This window comes from Bos grunniens, chromosome 25 (assembly GCF_055505025.1).
Source record: "Bos grunniens cultivar Pamir isolate PY7600 chromosome 25, Bosgru_T2T1.0, whole genome shotgun sequence".
Classification (NCBI taxonomy): Eukaryota; Metazoa; Chordata; class Mammalia; order Artiodactyla; family Bovidae; genus Bos; species Bos grunniens.
The window spans coordinates 25,906,894-25,926,799 of NC_141189.1; the positions used below are offsets into that span (position 1 = coordinate 25,906,894).

General features: G+C 48.4%; 1 protein-coding gene and 1 long non-coding RNA gene across 2 annotated transcripts; both read left to right on the forward strand.

Moving 5' to 3' along the window:
• The first annotated feature begins 9,038 nt into the window (after nt 1-9,038).
• Nucleotides 9,039-17,688, forward strand: ITPRIPL2 (ITPRIP like 2). The gene has a single exon (XM_086375552.1). It carries the CDS (start codon nt 11,464-11,466, stop codon nt 13,060-13,062), a length of 1,599 nt encoding a protein of 532 aa, XP_086231678.1. The 5' UTR covers nt 9,039-11,463; the 3' UTR covers nt 13,063-17,688.
• A 53-nt stretch (nt 17,689-17,741) lies between these two features.
• Nucleotides 17,742-19,016, forward strand: LOC147345338 (uncharacterized). The gene is made up of 2 exons (XR_015154668.1): nt 17,742-17,862; nt 18,750-19,016. It is a non-coding gene; the product is annotated as an uncharacterized LOC147345338 (long non-coding RNA).
• The last annotated feature ends 890 nt before the right edge of the window (nt 19,017-19,906 follow it).

A 19,906-nucleotide genomic window follows, 5' to 3' on the forward strand; every position in this document is an offset into this window, starting at 1 on the left:
CAAACTTGAAGAGGATCACTTAATGAATTTTGATGCAAGTGTGATCCGAGCCCCTATGCCGATCTACTTTGAACTAAATTTGACTTTCTTTTGCCGTGTGCTGATATTTAAATGTCCCTACCCTGTGAGTTGAGAGTCCCCTGTGAATTGAGCTTTATGAAAAATTCCCTCCATATGTCTTATTTTGCTCTGTTGCCCCAGACCCAGGAAAACATGCCCATTTGAAAACAAGAGGCAGTTTGCATATGGGGGTGGTAGGGTGGGCAAAAATACCAGCACAGGAAGCGTGGGTTTGAATCTCATCTTTGCTACTTTCTAGCTCTATGACCTATGGCAGCCCACTCCAGTACTCTCGGCTGGAAAATCCCATGGACGGAAGAGCCTGGTGGGCTGCAGTCCATAGTGTCGCTAAGAGTTGGACACGACTAAGCGACTTCACTTTCACTTTTCACTTTCATGCATTGGAGAAGGAAATGGCAACCCACTCCAGTGTTCTTGCCTGGAGAATCCCAGGGATGGGGGAGCCTGGTGGGCTGCCATCTATGGGGTCGCACAGAGTCGGACACGACTGAAGCGACTTAGCAGCAGCAGCAGCAGCTCTATGACCTTGGGCAAAGTATGTATCCTATGGCTAGGCCTCAGTTTCCCCAGGGACTGTGGGTAAAAATAGACTGTCTCTCATCAGGTTGTTCTGTGTGGTGGAGGCCGAATGGGGTTAAATCATGCAAAGTCCTAATGAGAACATCCCCTGCTGTAGGGTGAACTCTCAGGACAGGCTGACCCTCATCACCACCCTGCGAGCAGGCAGCAGGGACGAGAGGCCTGCAGCCAACTCATTAACTTTATAGACAATTGACTTTGTGCCTTTTGAACCCAGTCATTTTATGTTCTACTCAGCTCCGAGTCTCCTTGGCCTCCTTGGCCTCCTTTGCCCTCCAGCCAGAAATGTAATGACTGTCAAAATTCTCTCTATGACATCACCAGGCAATGTCCGGGGAAGTCTGTGTTCGTAAAATGACTCAAACTAGAGGAACTGTGGCAGGTGGGGGTTGGTTGCTTGCTCTCTAATTGGGTGGGATTTATAGTGTAAATCCGACGGCCTTGAATTTAATATTGCACCATTTTATTGGCACCAAATTGTATTACAGACTCAATAGCTCTCTCCTAGCCCTTCATCTCTGCAAGACGGAAGCTTCCCTTTGACGGATGTTGGTTTCATTATTCACGACTCTTATATCAACAGAGGCTTTGAAAATGGAGATCAGGAAAGAACATTTTCTGGTGAAAAGCTCTTTATCAGTATGGAATTCCTTTGCCGCACTTCTGAAATAGATTGACTTGTTTTCAGTGTCAGTACTGGGCAGTGAACTGGACAGATGTAGTACCTGCTCACAAAAAAACCTCAGGATATATTTAGAAATATAAACATGTAATGCGTAATCACACAAATAGTGAATCACAATTAGGATGGAGCCCATTGATCAGATACTGTTGCTTGCCTACTATGGCAAAGTCTGATGACTGTCTCGGAGCATTTATTCTTTCTTTTCCATAATAATGAAACATTTATTTTTAGCAAGATGCTTTCTATGATAATGACAATATTTCCCAGCCTCCTCTGCTACTATATGTGGCCATGTACAATTCTGGGACTAATTTATTTTTTTTTTAATATTTATTTATTTGGCTGCACCAGGTCTTAGTTATGGCATGCAGGATTTGTTCCCTGACCAGGGATCGAACCTGGGTCCCCTGCATTGGGAGCTTGGAGTCTTAGCCACTGGACCACCAGTGAATTTCCTGGGACCAATTTCAATGTGTGGAGGGATTTCCCCCCACACACGCTTGTAAGAAATTTTGAGACACCAGTTGGGTGTCCTACAATTCAACTCAGTTCTGACACCTGCCTGGAGACAGTGTTGGATCCCACAGGTTAAGGACTCAGTTTTCCCCTGCTTCTCCCCCATCAGATACCAGTTGCAAGTCCAAGTTATCACCTGTGCTTCTGACTGACTGGCTATAGATCGGATGTTCCAACAACTCCCATCCCCATTTTGGGTTTGGTCAGCTTCCTAGAGCAATTCATGGAACTCAGAGAAAGCTTTTACTCACCAGAAGTGCCTTATTTAAAAGGCGGTAACTCTGGGACAGCTAGATGGAAGGGATGCACAGGGCAGGGTGTGTGGGCCGGAGCTCCCATGCCCCCTCCCAGCACACCATGCTCTCTGCACCTCCATGTGTTCCTCAGCTGGAAACTCTAAACCCCATCCTTTTGAGTTTTTATGAAGACCTGATTACACAGGCCCTGGTGCTGGGAAAGATTGAAGGCGGGAGAAGAAGGGGACGACAGAGGATGAGATGGTTGGATGGCATCACCGACTCAATGGACATGAGTTTGAGTAGGCTCTGGGAGTTGGTGATGGACAGGGAGGCCTGGCGTGCTGCAGTCCATGGGGTTGCAAAGAGTCAGACATGACTGAGTGACTGAACTGAACTGAACTGAACTATTACATAGGCACAATTGATTGAATCATTGGCTGCTAGTGGTTGAGCTCAATCTCCAGCCCCCTCCTCTCCGTGGAGGTCAAGGGGGGGGACCAAACGTTCCATCGCTCTAACCAGGTGGTCGGTTCTGGCAACCAGCTCCCATACTCAGGTGCTTCTAAAAGTCGCCTCGCTGACAACACGGGACACCTTTGCCGCTTCCATCACTTAGGATATTCTAAGGATTTTAGGAGCTCTGTGCCAGAGATGAAGCCCAAATATATATTTCTTATTCTAAGTCACAATATCACACATGTGTCTAAGTCCTGGCCAAGGTAATGTGCAGAAGCAGCACGTGCAATTTTATGTCATGCTCTTAAAAGGAAGAGCATGCCCTCTCTTTGTCCTTCTGCTCTTTCCCGTGGGCTGGAATACAGGCGGGGGTGCACAGAGCAGTCACGGTAGCGCCTGGGTGTGGTGGGTCAGTGAGATGGAGGCAGTCTGGCTCCCAACCCCGTGACTGTTTCAGGAGAGACAAACTGCTATTTTGCTTCAGGCATGGTCATTTCAGGTTTTTCTGTGACACCAGCAGAACTTACATCCTAATACATTGATCTATCACCCAGTCCCCTTCTTCCTTATTAAGAGAGCCCCAAATTTATTCAAGTATCAACTCTTAACACAGATGACTGTACCCCTAACTCAGAGGTAAATCCTTGTTAATATAAACCAATCAGGGCAATGGGCCTGGACAAGATGTAATTCTTGGCCTTGACAAGATGCAATTCTAGGCCATGTAAATTGCCAAAAGTTCTCCTGGGGGATTTCTGTGAAATTTTCCTTGTTCTAAAATAGAGATCCAAGGGAGACGGCCACCTCTATAAAGTACCAGGCAGGGTGTTAGGTCCGTCTTTTGATGGATGCTATTGTATCTGGTTATGATTCTTGGATCTGTGGCAGTTATTTAGTAACCAGGAGGAGAGCTAGTCTGTAGCTGGAAGGAATCTGATGGCATGACTGAGTCAGTAAACTACGTGAGCCTAGAGCCATTCCACCTTCAGACTTCCAGTTTGTGAGGTGGTAACACGTCCTTGCCAACCCACGGGGACCCAACGCTCTATCAGCCAGTGGGGAAGTGTGGCCAGGTAGTGCCCTGTGGGCACACTCTCACAGAAGAGGGGCAGGAGATGGGAAAGAGCCATCCCTTCAATTGTCTGCCCCCTTTTCTCCCTAGATATTTATGAATAAATCAACTGAATTGGGGTCTTCTGTTACCAGTAACCAAGGACATTTTAACCAAATAGCCTGGTACACAAGGCTGTGACCAGCTCTCCAGTCTTATCTCTCAACATTTCTCTTCTCAGCCCCAAACTTCAGACTTAGTGGAATCAAAATCCTGCTTTCACTTCTGCGGGATTCCATACATGAAGGGACTTCTGCGCCGTTGGCTTCCTCCATCCCTTTATCAGGCAATGATCAATTCATCCTCCAGAATCAGCTTAGCAGATGCTTCCCCCAAGGAGACTTCTACTAGACCCCAGTTTCCCCAGATTCATTCAGCCCTGTCTGCACACCTGGGCCTCAGCCTCGCTTCTTGCCCAGAACAGCCCTTGCCACGACTCACCCCATCCTCACTGTTGGAAAGAACTGGTTCCTGTCACTGCCACCGACCACGGGCTTCCTTTGCACGGTGCCGACTGAGGAGAGACTGCCCACCTGTGCTCAGACTAGGCAAGACCCACAGAGACCCTGGCTGCTCTAACAGCCCCCTGACACGGTGGGGAAGTGTGGCTAGTGCCCCGCGGGCATACTCTCACAGATGAGGGGCGGGTAATGGGAAGGAGCCATCCCTTCAATTGTCTGACTTTTTCCTCCCAAGGAGATCCAACCAGTCCATCAGTCCTGAATATTTATTGGAAGGACTGATGCTGAAGCTGAAACTCTAATACTTTGGCCACCTGATGTGAAGAACTGACTCGTTTGAAAAGACCCTGATGCTGGGAAAGATTGAAGGCAGGAGGAGAAGGGGACAACAGAGGATGAGATAGTTAGATGGCATCACCAACTCAATGGACATGAGTTTGAGTAAACTCTGGGAGTTGGCGATGGACAGGGAGGCCTGGTGTGCTGCAGTCCCCGGGGTCACAAAGAGTCGGACATGACTGAGCGACTGGACTGAACTGAACTGAAGATATTGTGAAGGGGCTCTGTGCAGCCTCGTTGGTGGCTGAGGAGCCTGTTGTGTTTGCAGCAGTGCTGTGACCAGCTCTGTATGCCTCGTACTCTGTTCCCCTTCCTTCCCTGCTTCACTTCCCCTTTGCCCTCACTCTTGCTTCCTAGGTTTTGCACTCCCAGTAACACATTCATATGCAAGCTATACTCTTAGATTCTGTTTTTCAGGGAACCAGGGTAAAACTCCTCTCCACCCCTGAGTCTGGGTTGCAGGGAACAGACACACTCATATCATCTCAGAGCCCAGTGGGGATAGCAAGTATTTCACAAGTGGGGAGTATTATCAGACTCATGGGAACTGAGGCAGCTGCTCCTAAAACAGGAAGGGGGCCTGGAATTTTATCTGGGCAGCTCTAATTCCCCTGTATCAACTCTGATACCCACCATTCTTGGGTCAGCTGCACTCTCTCCTGACTTCTTCTTACCCTCCTCGGAACTGAAATGGTTTCTGTTTCCTTAAGGCCTCTGCCTGTTCCATCCTTCTGCTTATACACAAAGTGAAGTGAAGTGAATGTCGCTCAGTCATGTCCGACTTTTTGCTACCCCATGGACTATATGGTCCATGGAATTCTCCAGGCCAGAATACTGGAGTGGGTAGCCTTTCCCTTCTCCAGGGGATCTTCCCAACCCACGGGTCAAACCCAGGTCTCCCATATTGCAGGCGATTCTTTACCAGCTGAGCCACAAGGGAAGCCCACTTACACATGGCTTCAGCTTAATTCTGAACTCTGCTTCCTCATGGCTTCTGTGTCCCATTCAGACTCCCCAAGATAGAAGATAGGTTTGGGTCCCTGGGTCACCATCAAGTACTGGGGGGGACACTGTTGGCAAAGCTGGGTGTCAGGCCCCCATGTTACGGCTGCCCTGGCCCAGTCACTTGAGAGTAAGTGTTCAGACACATTTGCATCAACTTGACTTTGCTGTGATGTTCACCAAAGTGACTGATAGGTGTGTCTCTCTCTCGTGTGGGTATTCTGAGCTGTGTGCCATGAGCTGTGTCCAGTACACGGGAGAACCCCCAGGAGAGCTTTAGAAAAACAACAATAGATCATTTATCACAGATACTCTGAGAATCACTGGAAAAGTTGCAGGAAAGGGCTCTGAGCTCAACTTCCAGAAAAGGTTTTGAAGCCACACAGCAGAACCTGGTCAGCACTTGGCAACTGGAGACAACCATAAATTAACCTGCCTTCCCAGAATGTGCCCTTTCTGTGCTACACAGACACACCCGAGAGATATTGCAGGCTCAGTTCCAACCCACTGCAATAAAGTAAATATCACAATAAAGTGAGTCACAAAACTATTTTTGCTTTCCCAGTGCACATAAAAGTTATGTTCACACTATACTGTAGCCTATTAAGTGTGTGATGACATTAGGTCTAAATAAACAATGTATACACCGTAACTTAAAAATACTTTATTGCTGATCATCATCCTAGCCTTCAGTAAGTCAAAGGAGTAACATCAAATTTAGGATCACAGATCACGATAACAAATATAACAGTAATAATACAGCTTGAGATATTAAGATAATTACCAACATGTGACAGAGATACCAAGTGAGGAAATGCTGTTGAAAAAAAAGGCACTGATAAACTTGCTCACAGAGTGACCATAAACATTCAATTTGTTTAAAAAAAACAAAAAAAAACCCAATATCCATGAGCCAAAGTAAAGCAAAGTGCCATAAAAGGTGTGCCTATAAAACCTTTTACAATGTGAAAGGGAGTGAAGCAGAGGGGTTCAGAGTCCAGCTCCAGAGTCAGCCTTGCCAGTGGTGTGACTTTCTTATCCTGTTGCTGCCTTGCTCTGCCCATATGTGAAATGGCATTGATAGCTGGGCTGGTTCTGAGCTTCTCTGCAGAAACCACAGGGCAAGAGCCGAGTCCAGGAGGCACATGGTATTTATCGAAGGGCTCTGGGTACTCGAACCTCAAGCATCTTTGCATAGACATCTTTTCCACAAGCATTTTCACTGCAAAATTAATTGGTCATGAGGCAATCTTGCTGTAAAAGATAAAATAACTGGTTGACAGTTGGGTTTGACCGGCGGCTTTCAACTGGTTGACAGTTTGGTTTCATTTCTCCATTGACACAGAACTGTCCTTCCATCCCGTCAATCTCAGCCCTCATGATGATCTGTACAGGGACGAGCAGGCGTGGCGGTCTTAAAATAGAGGATGATGACAACTATGTATATGGACTTGATAGAAAATATGGTGATAAAATTTACTGCAAGTGTGAAGTAAGAGAGTAAGTCAGAGCATGTACTGTATGGCTCAGTTGGTAAAGACTTGGCCTGCAATGTAGGAGACCCAGGTTCGATCCCTGGGAAGATCCCCTGAAGGAAATGGCAACCCACTCTTATAATCTTGTCTGGGAAATCCCATGGACAGAGGAGCCTGGCAGGCTACAGTCCATGGGGTCTCAAGAGTCGGACACGACTTAGTGACTAAACCACCAGACTGCACTAGAACATGATAACATGTCAGTCTGCAGATCCTTTGGTGATTTGAAGACACAGAGTTGAACCCACACCTTCCGCAGAACTTTGGAACGTCTATCAGGGGACATGTGACAACCTGCCAAGAACAAACAGCTTTCCTAACACGACACAAAGCTCAGGTACAAATATGCATCCTAGTATTTGGAAGCTGATGCCTCTCTTAAAGACAAAAGAAATTTTAGAGAAAAAGCAAAGCTGAACAGGCAGGTGAGACAAAAGCAAAAGAAACCTTTAAAATACTAAGAACAAAAGACTTGGAGGACACATGCTTCAGCTCAGTTCAGTCACTCAGTCATGTCCGACTCTTTGCGACCCCATGGACTGCAGCATGCCAGGCCTCCCTGTCTATCACCAACTCCCAGGGTTTATTCAAACTCATGTCCATTGAGTTGGTGATGCCATCCAACCATCTCATCCTCCGTCATCCCTTTCCCCTTCCACCTTTAATCTTTCCCAGCATCAGGCTCTTTTCAAATGAGTCAGTTCTTCACATTAGATGACCAAATTTTTGGAGTTTCAGCTTCAGCATTAGTCCTTCCAATGAATATTCAAATTGATTTCCTTTAGGATTGACTGGGTTGATCTCCTTGCTGTCCAGGGGACTCTCAAGAGTCTTCTCCAACACCACAGTTCAAAAGCATCAATTCTTCGGTGCTCAGCTTTCTTTATAGTCCAACTCTCACATCCATACATGACTACTGGAAAAACCATAGCTTTGACTAGATGGACCTTTGTTGGCAAAGTAATGTGTCTACTTTTTAATATGCTGTCTAGGTTGGTCATAACTTTTCTTCCAAGGAGCAAGTGTCGTTTAATTTCATGGCTGCAGTCACCATCTGCAGTGATTTTAGGTACAATCTACAAAATAGAATCAATTATCTGTGAAGTATTGCCATAAATTGACACACATTTTAAATGTATTCAAATACATTTGTATTTTGCCATAAAGTCTTTTAAATTTTGTTATTTAAAATAACATGTTTCATTATTTCCTTTAATGCCCCTTTTTTATTTTTCACTATTTTATCTTTTACAGCAACATTGCCTGAAGGCCAATTAGGTATGCAGTGAAAATGTCTGCAGCAGAAACACCAGACATATTATCAAACACACTGTCCTTTCCCAGCCACCAAAGCCTGATGGGGTGTCACCCTCCTCCCCACTCCAGGCGCCTTCCCTGGGCCCTCCCTGGGAAGTGAGTCACTGCCATTCTTTCTTCACAGGACACACCTCTAGGGAATCAGAAATGTTGGGAGGGCTGTGTATATATATTTGCTGAGCATTAGAAAAAAAAAAAGAGCGGCCTTTGTCAAAAATTAAACATTAAAGATTTTTAATGAAATAATGGTCAAAAGTTGATGAAACAGTGGCAGTTTTCTGAATCTACCCACACCATGTAGCATTAGTCCGTAAGTAGAGAGCCCCTACTCTTTTACTGCATGTCCCTGCTGCCTGGCACATTGTATGTTGGGTAATAAATTAAGGAAAAAATGAATTTGTATTTGATCTGAAACATGCAGTAGATTTTTCCAAGGGCAAATTTCCGAAGTCTGTACCTTGAACTCTCTGGAGGAAATGAGCTATGGAAACTGATTATAGGCAGAAAAGATGATAGTAATGGTAATATTCTACAACGCAGGAGACGAGGGAGACATGGGTTCAATCTCTGTATGTGGGAAGATCCCCTGGAGGAGGAAATGGAAACCCACTCCAGTTAAATCCCATGGACCAAGGACCCTGGTGGGCTACAGTCTATAGGGTCACAAGGAGTCAGACATGACCAAGTAACTTAACACACACACACACACACAGAGTAGTACAGTACATCATTTACTGAAGGTGGCTCCCCCAAAAGTCTTGTCCACATCCTAACCCTGAAACCTGTGAATATGCACTTAATTTAGGGACAAAGGGGCTTCAACACGTGAATTTTGAGGACACACATTTCAGTCTATGGCACCACCCCAGTCCAGGTTAATCATTGCATTCTCTTCTGTGCGTGTGCACAATCGCTCAGTGGTGTCTGACTCTAGCAACCTCATGGACTGTAGCCCACCAGGCTCCTCTGTCCATGGACGTTTCCAGGCAAGAATACTGGAGTGGGTTGCCATTTCCTCCTCCAGGGGGTCTTCCGGTCCAAGAGATTGAACCTGCGTCTCTGGCATCTCCTTGGCAGGTGGATTCTTTACCACTGCATTCTCTTGCTTGGTCACTTCTAGCATAGGACTCAGGGTTATCCCTAGGCATGACATTTGCTGCAACTTTCAGGCAACCAAAATCTTCTTTTCCTTTGCGATGAGGAAAAGGTCAAATTAGAGCAGCCAGGGGCCTCTCCAGACAGATTGGCAGAGAGTGCAGCCCACTTAGAAGAAAGCAGAGCTAAGGAGTGGTTTGAGAAAACCTAGATCCAGCCATACTGAAGTATTCTAGGATCTTAAAGGACGTCTCAATTAACCTGACAATAAATGCTTTTAAAGCTGCATGTCTGTCACTTGCAACTCAAAGACTCCTGACTTAATAGACTTTGATCTCATGGTTAAAGTTAATAGGAGGTGGAGACAGGTATCTGAGTACAGTTCTGCTTAGCTCTGAGAGGCTTTCCTGGGAGGAATATTGGGGCTTAAGTCAGGAGCCATCCTCTGAGTCCTGATTCCCAGATGACTTTTGAGTTCTGACATTTTTAATATATCTACCCTTGCTCTCCTTTACTGGTGGTGGAAACAAGGAAGGTGCAATGAGTGTAAATAAGTTGTTTAAAAATTATAAGTTCAGATAATTAAATAAATGCTGATAACTTCAGGGAGTGCTCCCTGTTATGAAACAAAAGAAGGATTCCTGGGCTGGGGGGCCAGCGTAGGCCCTGACAAAGGACCCTTCTCAGGAAGGCACGGCCTCCCAGGTCCTGCTTCCCTGGAGCCAGGTGCTGATATTCAAAGCACAGCTCTGCTAAAAGCTGTGTGACCCTGGGCAAGGGCTGAACTTTGTCTGTGCCCTAGTTTCCTCATCTGAAAAATGCGGGAAATAATAGTGCCCCTTTCGTAGGAGGACGTGAGGAGCCAGCGTGTGTGACCTGTGTAAAGGCTGTGATTGTCCCTCCAAGCCTGGCTCCTCCTCAATTCCGGGTCTCGGGAACCCACCGTCACCCCCCACAGAGAGCCTCCAGCTTCCGCGGGGCAGCCCCCACCTTGTCACTCCCTCACACACTTTTATTCCTTTTCAGAGCATTTTTCTGCTGTGGGACGCCTCCTTTTTTTTTGTTTTCCTCTTTGAAAAAAGGCCGTTAAGCTTTAGGAAGGGCACCATTAGCCTAATCTATTTCGCCAACTGCTGTTTCACCAGCCCCTGGTCTGCCGGGCACACAGTAGGTGCTCAGGAGGTATCGGTTTGAATAAAGGACGGCGGCACGCTGGCAGGGGCCGCTTCCGCTCCAGGACCTGCCACGCCACCAACACCCCGCCGCCGCGGCTTGCTGGGGTGAGGGGGGCGGTTTCGGGGGGAGGGCGGGGGGTGGACGGGCTCCTTTGCGCCGTCTCCACCTCCTTCCTTTCAACTTCTCAGTGCAACTCTGTGTGAACACAACTCCAGAAAGCTCCCCGGACAGGCGACCGCCCCGCAATCAGAGCCTTCCTATCTTCCTTCGGGCAGGGAGGACCGGGAAGGCCAGCTGCCAGCGCGTCCCGAAGTCCCTCCCGCCGTCCCGCGTCGCTTGAAGGCGGAGGCCCCGGAGGGGGCCGACCCCGCCCGCCGGCTCCGCGCGCGGTTTCCAGACTCCGGCATTTCCTCCCCGCTAGCTGGCGTGGTCTCGCCTCCCCTCGGAAGAGGAAACTCCTGGGGCCGAGTAACGGGAACAAGCGCGGAGGGGAGCGGCGAGGGATCTCTGAGCCGGTGCCCCGCAGCTCCGGGCGGGCAGCCCCGGGTAGGCGGCGAGCGCGGCGGGACCAGAAGCTGGCCGCGGGCGGGGCGGGGAGGGCCGCCGGGCCGGACGCCGCGCACAGTCGGCACAGGGCGCGGCCGGGAGCCGGGGCGGGCGGGGCCGGCCGCTGCTGGAAGGAGCGCTTGAGCTGGGAGAGGAGGCCGAGCTGGAGGGCGGCTTTCCCCGGCCCGGCGACGGGGGAGCCGCCGCGGAGGCGAAGGAGACCGGGACAGTGGGGTTGCCCGGGCGCTGCGCGCATGCTGGGCCGGGGGCGCCGCCGGGGCTCGCGCCCTGGGCTGCTCCGCCGTCGCTGCCCCCGGCGCCCGGCATGTCGGTGCACTACACCCTCAATCTGCGCGTCTTCTGGCCCCTGGTGACCGGCCTGTGCACCGCCCTCGTGTGCCTCTACCATGTTCTGCGGGGAAACGCGGGTGCCCGAACCGAGCCCCCAGACGGCGCGGACGGCGGCTTCCCGCTGCTCAAGGTGGCGGTCCTCCTCCTCCTTGGCTACATCCTCCTGCGCTGTCGCCACGCTGTCCGACAGCGCTTTCTGCCCGGGCCTCCCCGCATGGGGGGCCACTCCACCTTCTCGGCTAAACACTTCCCCGAGCCCAGCCTAGACATCTTGCTGGAGAGTTACTACGAACACGAGGTGCGCCTGTCGCCGCACGTGCTGGGCCACAGCAAGGCACACGTGAGCCGCATTGTGGGCGAGTTGGTGCGGGCTGGCCGTGCCCGAGGGTCCCCAGGCCCCATACCTGGGGGAGCGCTGGCCTTGGCCTTCCGCGGAGACTTCATCCAGGTAGGGAGCGCCTACGAGCAGCATAAAATCCGCCGGCCCGACGGCTTCGACGTGCTCGTGCCGCTGCGCCTCCCTCCCCTGGTGGCGCTGGAGCCTCGGAGCCTGGGCTCAGAGCCCGAGCTGGCTCCAGCCTTCCACGGCTGCTTCGTGTGTGCACTCAAGGCGCCGCCAGGGGCTTCCGGCGGACACTGGCTCCGGGACTGCAAACCCTTCTCCGACGGCTTCTGCGTGGATGTCCGCGGGCGGCGCCTCCTCTCGGCCACGCTGGTACTGCGCTGGTTCCAGGCGCACCTGCAGCGCTCCCTGGCCACCGTGCGCTACAGCCTGGAGGGGCGTTGTCGGGTCAGCCTGACCCCGGGCGGTCTGGAGCAGCCGCCCACCCTACACATCTTGCCCTGCCGCACCGATTACGGCTGCTGCCGCCTTTCCATGGCCGTGCGACTCATCCCTGCCGTCCATTTGGGCGACAGCGTCTTCCTGGTGGCGCCACCACCGCCACCCTCACCTGCCGGGCCCCTGTCGGAGCTCCCGGAAGGCCTGCGTGCCGATGCCCTGTGGGGGCTGAACACAGCGCGCCAGGAGCAGAAGCTGCTGAGTTGGCTGCAGGAAAGGGCCCCTCCAGGTGCCTGCTACCTCAAGTGCCTGCAGTTGCTTAAAGCTCTGCGAGACCTGGGCGCCCGCGGGCTGGACCCGACGGCCGCCGCGCAGTGGGGACGCATCCTCTCCTCATACGTGCTCAAGTCGGCGCTGCTGGCGGTGCTGCAGCGCGAGGGGGCTCCGGCACCAGGCTGGGACGAGGCGCACCTGGGCGACCGCCTGGAGGAATTAGTGCAGTTCCTCAGGGACTGCCTGCTGCGACGCCGGACGCTCTTCCACTGCGTCCTGGGCCCTGGAGGGGCGGCCACCGAGGTGGGCCCGCTACCCAAGGTACTGCGTGAAGCTGCCCCAGTTGACCTCCTGGCGGCTTTCGACCGGCAGGTTCGGGAACTCGCAGCGGCGCGGTTGCTGTCCACGTGGCGAAGGCTGCCCCAGCTTCTCCGCGCTTATGGCGGTCCCCGCTACCTCGTCAGGTGTCCGCCACCCCGGAGTCAGCGCACCCAAGGGTTCCCTGAAGATGAACCATAAACCCTGTTAGAGCCCCCACCTGGCCCAGTGCTCCTGCAGCCCCACTCCACAGGTGGGGCGGGGATGGCAGTGAAGCCTGTTTAAGTCAAGGAAGATGACCTGCAGAAGGGGTTGGAATATTCAGAGCAGTGGCATCTGGCAGCTTAAACATCACCCCGGCTCCACCATCCAGATAATCATGGCATCTTCACACCCACCAGAGTGTCCTGGATGAGCTATGGAAAGACAGCCACCATCGGCAACTGAGAGTTGGTCCAAATGTTGGTTTGTGTGGAATGATTCTGTAGAAAGATTTAGCTTTTAGGGAGGTTCAATAAAGCAAGAACTAGCTGCAGAAAAAGTTCCCTCTGCCAGTTATTTAGAAGATCTCTCTTGCCCCCCAGTTTAAAGAAGCTAATGGTTTTTGTTTTTGTTTTGTTTTTTACATAACTACTTGGTAGGTCCTGGTTTCCTGGTTGTCTTTTTAAAAATCTGGACCTTTCTCTACAACTGGAACTGTAATTCATGTTCTGAGGTAGTTTCCACTGTTCAGATAAATATTAAGGTCTTTTTAAAGGGTTCCATCAAGGGTGTTTGACAGGATTGTGAAGGATTAAGTCACAGGTGTTGAGCCGCAGTCAAGAGCTGGTTAGCGAAACTTTCAGAGCAAACAGCACTTTATCGATCAGTTCTTTCATTTTGGGGTAATTGCTAGTGCCACGTGTGGCATTGGAAAGGGAGGCCAGTTACATTTGCTATGAAGGGAGGTGCAGTCTTGAAAAGCAGGCTTGCTCAACACAGCTCCAGGCAGGCGCTGGGATGAGCGCTCATCAGCCCCTGCTGTGAGCCATGCTCAGGGCGGAGTGACAATGCTTCAGACAGCACTGGTGAGGGCAGAAAACATGTTGAGTCTCGAAAAAGATGAAGTTCACTCTGCCTAGCAAGGTGACTCGCCAGGGCTTGCTGCTGGCTAGAGGGAGAAACCTGTTTTTGTTTGTTCATTTTTGTTTTAAAGTCTTTTTAGCAAACTCCTTTTCTTTCTGAGTTTAATGAGATAGTGAAGAGGCAGTGCCTGCTCTCAGCCAATCTCAGTGATCCTTCGTGGTTGGGACGTTTTGCTCTGATTGCCTAAGCAGCCTTTTAGCGGCCCAAAGGCCACCTTTGAGAAGCAGTTGGTTCAGCACAGGTCTTGCGATGCATTTCACTTAGAGTTCAGCATCTCTGGGCTCTGTGCTTGAAGATCAGTTATTTCTCAGTCCGTCAACAGGAGAAAGACAGCAGGGGAGGGCAAGCTAAGGGGAGATGGAGGGAGACAGCCCTTGTCAGCTGTACCCTCTTTCTTCTCTTTGAGCATAAACATCACCAGGCTGAGTGTATTTTGCAGGCCGTCCATTCTGAAATCCCTCTGTCCTCCCAATTTTCTAATAGCTCTCAATTGCATCAGTCAACATGAAACTCACTTGACGTTTAGAATGGGCCATCATCTGCTGAATAGAAAATACAACCAGTTCCAGTGATACACTTTAGGTTTTTTAACTTTTTCTTTTTTTAACAGAGACTTTTAAAGGTAAAACTTGGAAGACAGAAGTAGTCACGTGAATTGGGCCATTGTTTAATTTCTGAGCTATTTGGAGGGAACTTTTAAAACTTTTTAGGGGCCCTACTTGGCCACTGTGGGGAAATCGTTGTGAATAGATGACTTATAGGGAATCCTTCTCATCAGAACTGCAGAGATTTCTTAGTCCTTTGCAACCTTGGACTACAAGAGAAACAGTTGCAAATGTTGTGCTGTCTCTTTGGGGTTGCGCTGGGGACATTTCCCCTGGATACCACAAAGTCATTCCTAGTTTTTGAGGTCAGTGTTAGGTCGTAAGGTACTGCATTTAGCAAAGGAATCAGTCTACCAACTTCCTGCAAAGATATAAACTGCACAGTGTTTTTTTTTTTTTAATTACTTTTTAAATAAATTTCAAGAGTAAGTAGATCTTTATATAAATATATATTTATAATGTTTCCATACTCAGCTACAATTTCCCCTGTAGTTGGAATAGGGGAAAGCGAGGCTATTGGGGGGGGGGTATTATAAAGCTTTAAAAGCTGAATTTTCCAAATATTTCTAGTTAAGTTGATAGGTTCCTTTTTTGAATAGCATTTTGATGTTTGAATCTAGTAACACACTTACTGTTCTTGTAGTTTCTTTGTTTTTTTTTTTTTTTTTAGGTTAATTACCCAAAGCCTCATCCATCCTCAAGATTTTTAAATTTTATTTTTTTTAATTAATGGGGCATTGTGTTTGTGAATTTTTAAACTATTAATGTTTTATTTAAATGCCATGCTGAACAATTGTTCTCTGTACATGGTAACCAAAAACTTGGAGATTTCGATCAATTTTGATCAATGTTTAGTAATCCAAAACATGTACTGTGTACAAACGAAATAATATGGCATGTTAGCCAGGTGTGATGGTTGCCCATGGCACTTAAATTAAGCTCAATTCTCTATTTTATTAGGGCTCCATCATGTCCTTGATCTGAAATATATACATTTTTGGTGTATACTTGGTACTGGAGATTCATAAATGCAAATATTCTCATTCCAGAAGGCTCAAAATTGTTCATGCTCTGAAAAAAAAGATTAACTGTCCAGCCGGTGTCTGAAGAAAATATTTTGGGGAGATGACTCAGCCTTTTTGCCGTAAGACACACTTTAGTAACTCCCACTGACCAGTCTTGGGAGCCATGTCGAAACGCTTGTGGGCTGAGAGACGGAGATTTTTTTTTTTTTTTTTTGCAAAATGAAACTGAAGCTGAAAGAAGGGAAAATGTGAGCGAACGAAGAGAAATCTGAAGATTTCAGGAAGGAGGACTTAAGATGGATGTGAAAGGAAGAGCTGGGCAGAAGAATTCACTCCATGGGGTGAAATCACATGAGGGTGTGAGAGAGGTTTGGGTTAGGAAACACGTTGTTTAGATATGTGCTATTTCAAACCAGGGGTCGCAAACTCAGCAGCCTGCAGAAGCAAGACAGGGAGGTAAATAGGGGAGGGGTGGGGGGGTACTCTACCCATCTTCATGGGGCACATTGCTCAGTTCTATGCAGGGAAGAGGGTAGGGTGTGGCTGGAAATAAAAAAAGTCAGGATTGTTTTTTAAAAAGGAAGCTTTCTGATTTTTAAACAACATAATTTTAAAAAATCCAAAACACATGTGGGCCAAAAATACATTTGAATGAGCCTGGGGGCTACCAGTTTGCGATCCCTGCCTTACACAGTTAACCCCTCAAGTATGAATAAGGTTATATTTATTGTTATGGGTATGATGTTGTACTATGTGGTTGGGGGTGATATTTCAAGTCTACTTTCTCTCTCAGAACTAAGCTTTATTGTAGAAACAAATCCCCCAAATTAACACTGCCACAGGTAACACTTAACTTAAAATTCCCAGGAGGATTCTCCATCCTAGAGCCGAAAGAGTCAGACTGGATATCAGGCCCCTGGGGACCAGCTCTTGGCATTTCCTTCGTGGTGAGTTGGGCCTGAATTCCTTGGCTCTATCAGAGTCTGCAGATGAGTAATCAGGAAGGATTGTAGAATAACTTGTTTCTTCTTTATTTGTGTATTATTCTTATTTTTAAATTAAGTTTTGTTTTTTAGTCGTTTCCTAGCCTTTGGGATGATAGTTGGTGGCAGTGAACACCAGAGAAGCATGCCAGGGCCTCCCTGCCAAGCTTCTTAGGCTTGTTACCAGCCCCACTGTTAAGAGCACTGTTCTGATCAGATGTTCCTATCTCTTTCTGCCTCAATGGCTCCCACCAAAAGTGACGTCCTAGCTGGAGGAATTAAACTAATAGCTTTCCAAAGTGTTTCCTTTAGCCTCAAGAAGTCAGTCACTTTTTCTATAAAATGTGGCTTTTGACCTTGATGATGATTTAATTGATCATATACATGGGGAGGAAGATTATTATTATCCCTCCCCAGTGGTGGAAAAAATAAACTTCATGGACATTTCCATTATCCCTTGGGAGGGAAAAAAGTTCAGTGTTATCATTGTGGCATTTGTTAATTTTTTTTTTTTAATTGCTTGTCTGTTTCCTAGACACTACTGTTAATTTTTTTTATACTTTCATAGCACATGATTCAGTGGGAATAGAGCAAGTATACGTTGGGAGAGGATGAAGATATATGTGATCATCTGTACAGAGAGAATGGACTAAAACGTGCAGCTAAATCACATGTAATCTCGTTTTTTAAGTATCAGATATTCAGGAATATTGTGAGCACCGTTTACTTTTTTTTTTAAGTGCCTTGATTCAGTCACTTGACTTTAAAACATTCCTCTTATTTTATTGTTATTTTTAGTGTGGATTTTGACCCTAAACTGTGTATTATGATGCTGTCTATCGGCTGCGGTCATAGCATATGTTTTGTTCCAATAACAGAGACCAAAGAGGTGATCAAATATGGTTCAGCTGCTACAGTTGTGTGATTAAAAGGTGCTTTAATCACACCAAATTCCCATGGTCCAAACAGTCGAGGCCAGCCATTTGTTTTCTATTTCAGGTTGAAGTAAATTTGCACTTTTAATCATATGGGTCATTGGGGACCTTGTTCTTTCATACTTTGCTTTATTAATAAAGGAACTTATAGAAACCTCTGGACTGAATATCAGATTTAGAGAGAGTTCTCATATTCCGGGAGGGTAGCGTGTGGCTATAATGGCTTGTGATTCCTTACACAGGCCACCTGCTTTCAGCGAGTGGGTGTATGGGACACTTTTCCACATAGCAAAGCTGGGACATTGTACAGAATTGACATCGTGCACAGGTGGGGAAGGATGCCAGTTCATGGCTCTGTGGGCAGCGTGGGGTCTTGCCTTCAAGTAACTTTTTTAGCAAGAAGCTTCTGGCCCTGTCCCTCCTCTCTGCCTCCCACCTCCACCCGCCTCTACCCTCAGTTCGCCTCTCACACACCAAACACAACTCAAGTCTTGGCCTGTGGCTAATTTGTAGCTTAAGAATTTTGCCCAGAAATTTCTTAGCGCCCCCCCACCCCACCCCAGGCCCTCTCCAAATGGTAAACATTAGCTAATAAGAAAAACCACCAGGCTTTGTGAGAGATGGAATCTCAGAGGCCGCTAGGACTCTTCAAAGTCTTTAGAACCAGGTGGAAGTTGGCTAGTTAAACAGTGGTTGTGTAGAACACTTGCCTAAGGGAAAGGGGTGTGTTTTGATTAGTTTTCAGCAGTTAGTTCTTGGGTGGCTCCTGTCCCCAGGGGGTGAGGACATACAGAGGTAACAGATAGGGTCTCTCTCATGAATTCACAAGACGCCTTGAGAGGCAGTCACTTAAAGAAGTCATTTCCATGCAGTGTGGTCGGTGCTAGGTGGGAGGAGGGCCTGGGTGCACAGAAGAAGTTTCAGGGAGGGCTGCTTGAACGAAGCGATTTGCAGTTGAGATCCAAAGATAGACAGGAATTCGCTGATTAAAGGGAGTTGGGCTGGAGAGCAAAGCTTCAGACAGAGGTGACGGGAGCAGTCAGTTTGGCTGGAAAGTGAGGGTGGGTGGGAGCAAGGGGGCTCCAGGGGCAAAGGATGAGGTGGGAGAGGTAGGAAGGCACCAGGGCACAGGGGCTCCGGAAGCCTGAGCTTCTCAAACTGCATTGTGCAAACCACCTGAGCATCTTGTTTGAATGTAAGTTCTTAATTCCACAGGTCTGGGTGCAACCTGAAAGCCCACTTTCCTCACAGATGATGGCTAAGCTGCTGATGCAGGCACTGCACTTTGATTGCAAGGTCGGAAACCACACTGAAAGTCTGGACTGACCCCCAAGATACTGGCAATCCACCTTAGGAAGGAATGGCAGGGTCACATTTGAGTTTGACTCACTCTGAATTGCAAGGCAGAGAATGAAGAGGGTGGCAATTCATCTGTTTTTATAAATAAAGTTTTATGGGAACACGGCCATACACATTCATGTACATACCGTCTCTGGCTGCTTCCATTCTCCATCAGCAGGGTTGAGTAATTGCAACACAGCACTGAAAAGAATCACTCTCTGGCCTCTTACAAAAAACGCTGGCTGGAAGTCATCCGATGCTGCAGCGGTCCAAGCCAGGCAGAAGGGTGGGGACAGAGACACAAGTTATTCTGAAGACAGACCAGTGTCACGTTCAGGCCAGGGCTTTATCTTCAAGAGGCCTGTCTTCAAGTCTTGCGTCTTGTTCTTCTCCTCTGTGTGTCTGCAAGTTATCCAATCCTGTCTGAACCTCAATTCCCTCATCTGTAAAATGGTATTAGTAATAGAACCTCCCTCATAGGAGTGAGTGAGATTAACTTGATTGTGTCTGTAAAGGACTTGCCACATATTCAGCACCCAGTGTGGAACTAATTATTGAATGGAATTTTCCTTTAGTCTGTCTCCAACTTCTTCGTCTGCTCCCTTTGGGCTCATTCTTCCTCCTCAGCAGGGTCCACCTGGCCATATTTCTGCTCCCAGATTTTGTTCTTCCTGCTCCTTGATGCCCATGGTGTTCCCCTCTAGGGAAAGCTGTTACTCAGGTACCATGGTAGCCTGCTTATAAAAGTCGCCCCTGTTCTCCAAAGCTCCCTATCCCTCTGCCCCTGGCGAAGTGACTGCATTCTCTGCCATCCAGAAGGAAGCCTTTTCACCCACCGCTTGAAACTGGAACAGCTTTGTGACTTTAGTCAGTAGAATGTGGTAGAAGGGGCATTTTGCTAATTCCCAGCCTAGGCCTGTCTGGTTCCAGTTGTTCTCTTGGAACATGTGAACGACTGGCCTGCTGGGGAATGAGGGACCATGTGGCCCTGTCGCCAGAGGTGACCGCCACCTTCAAGATGTGATGGAGGC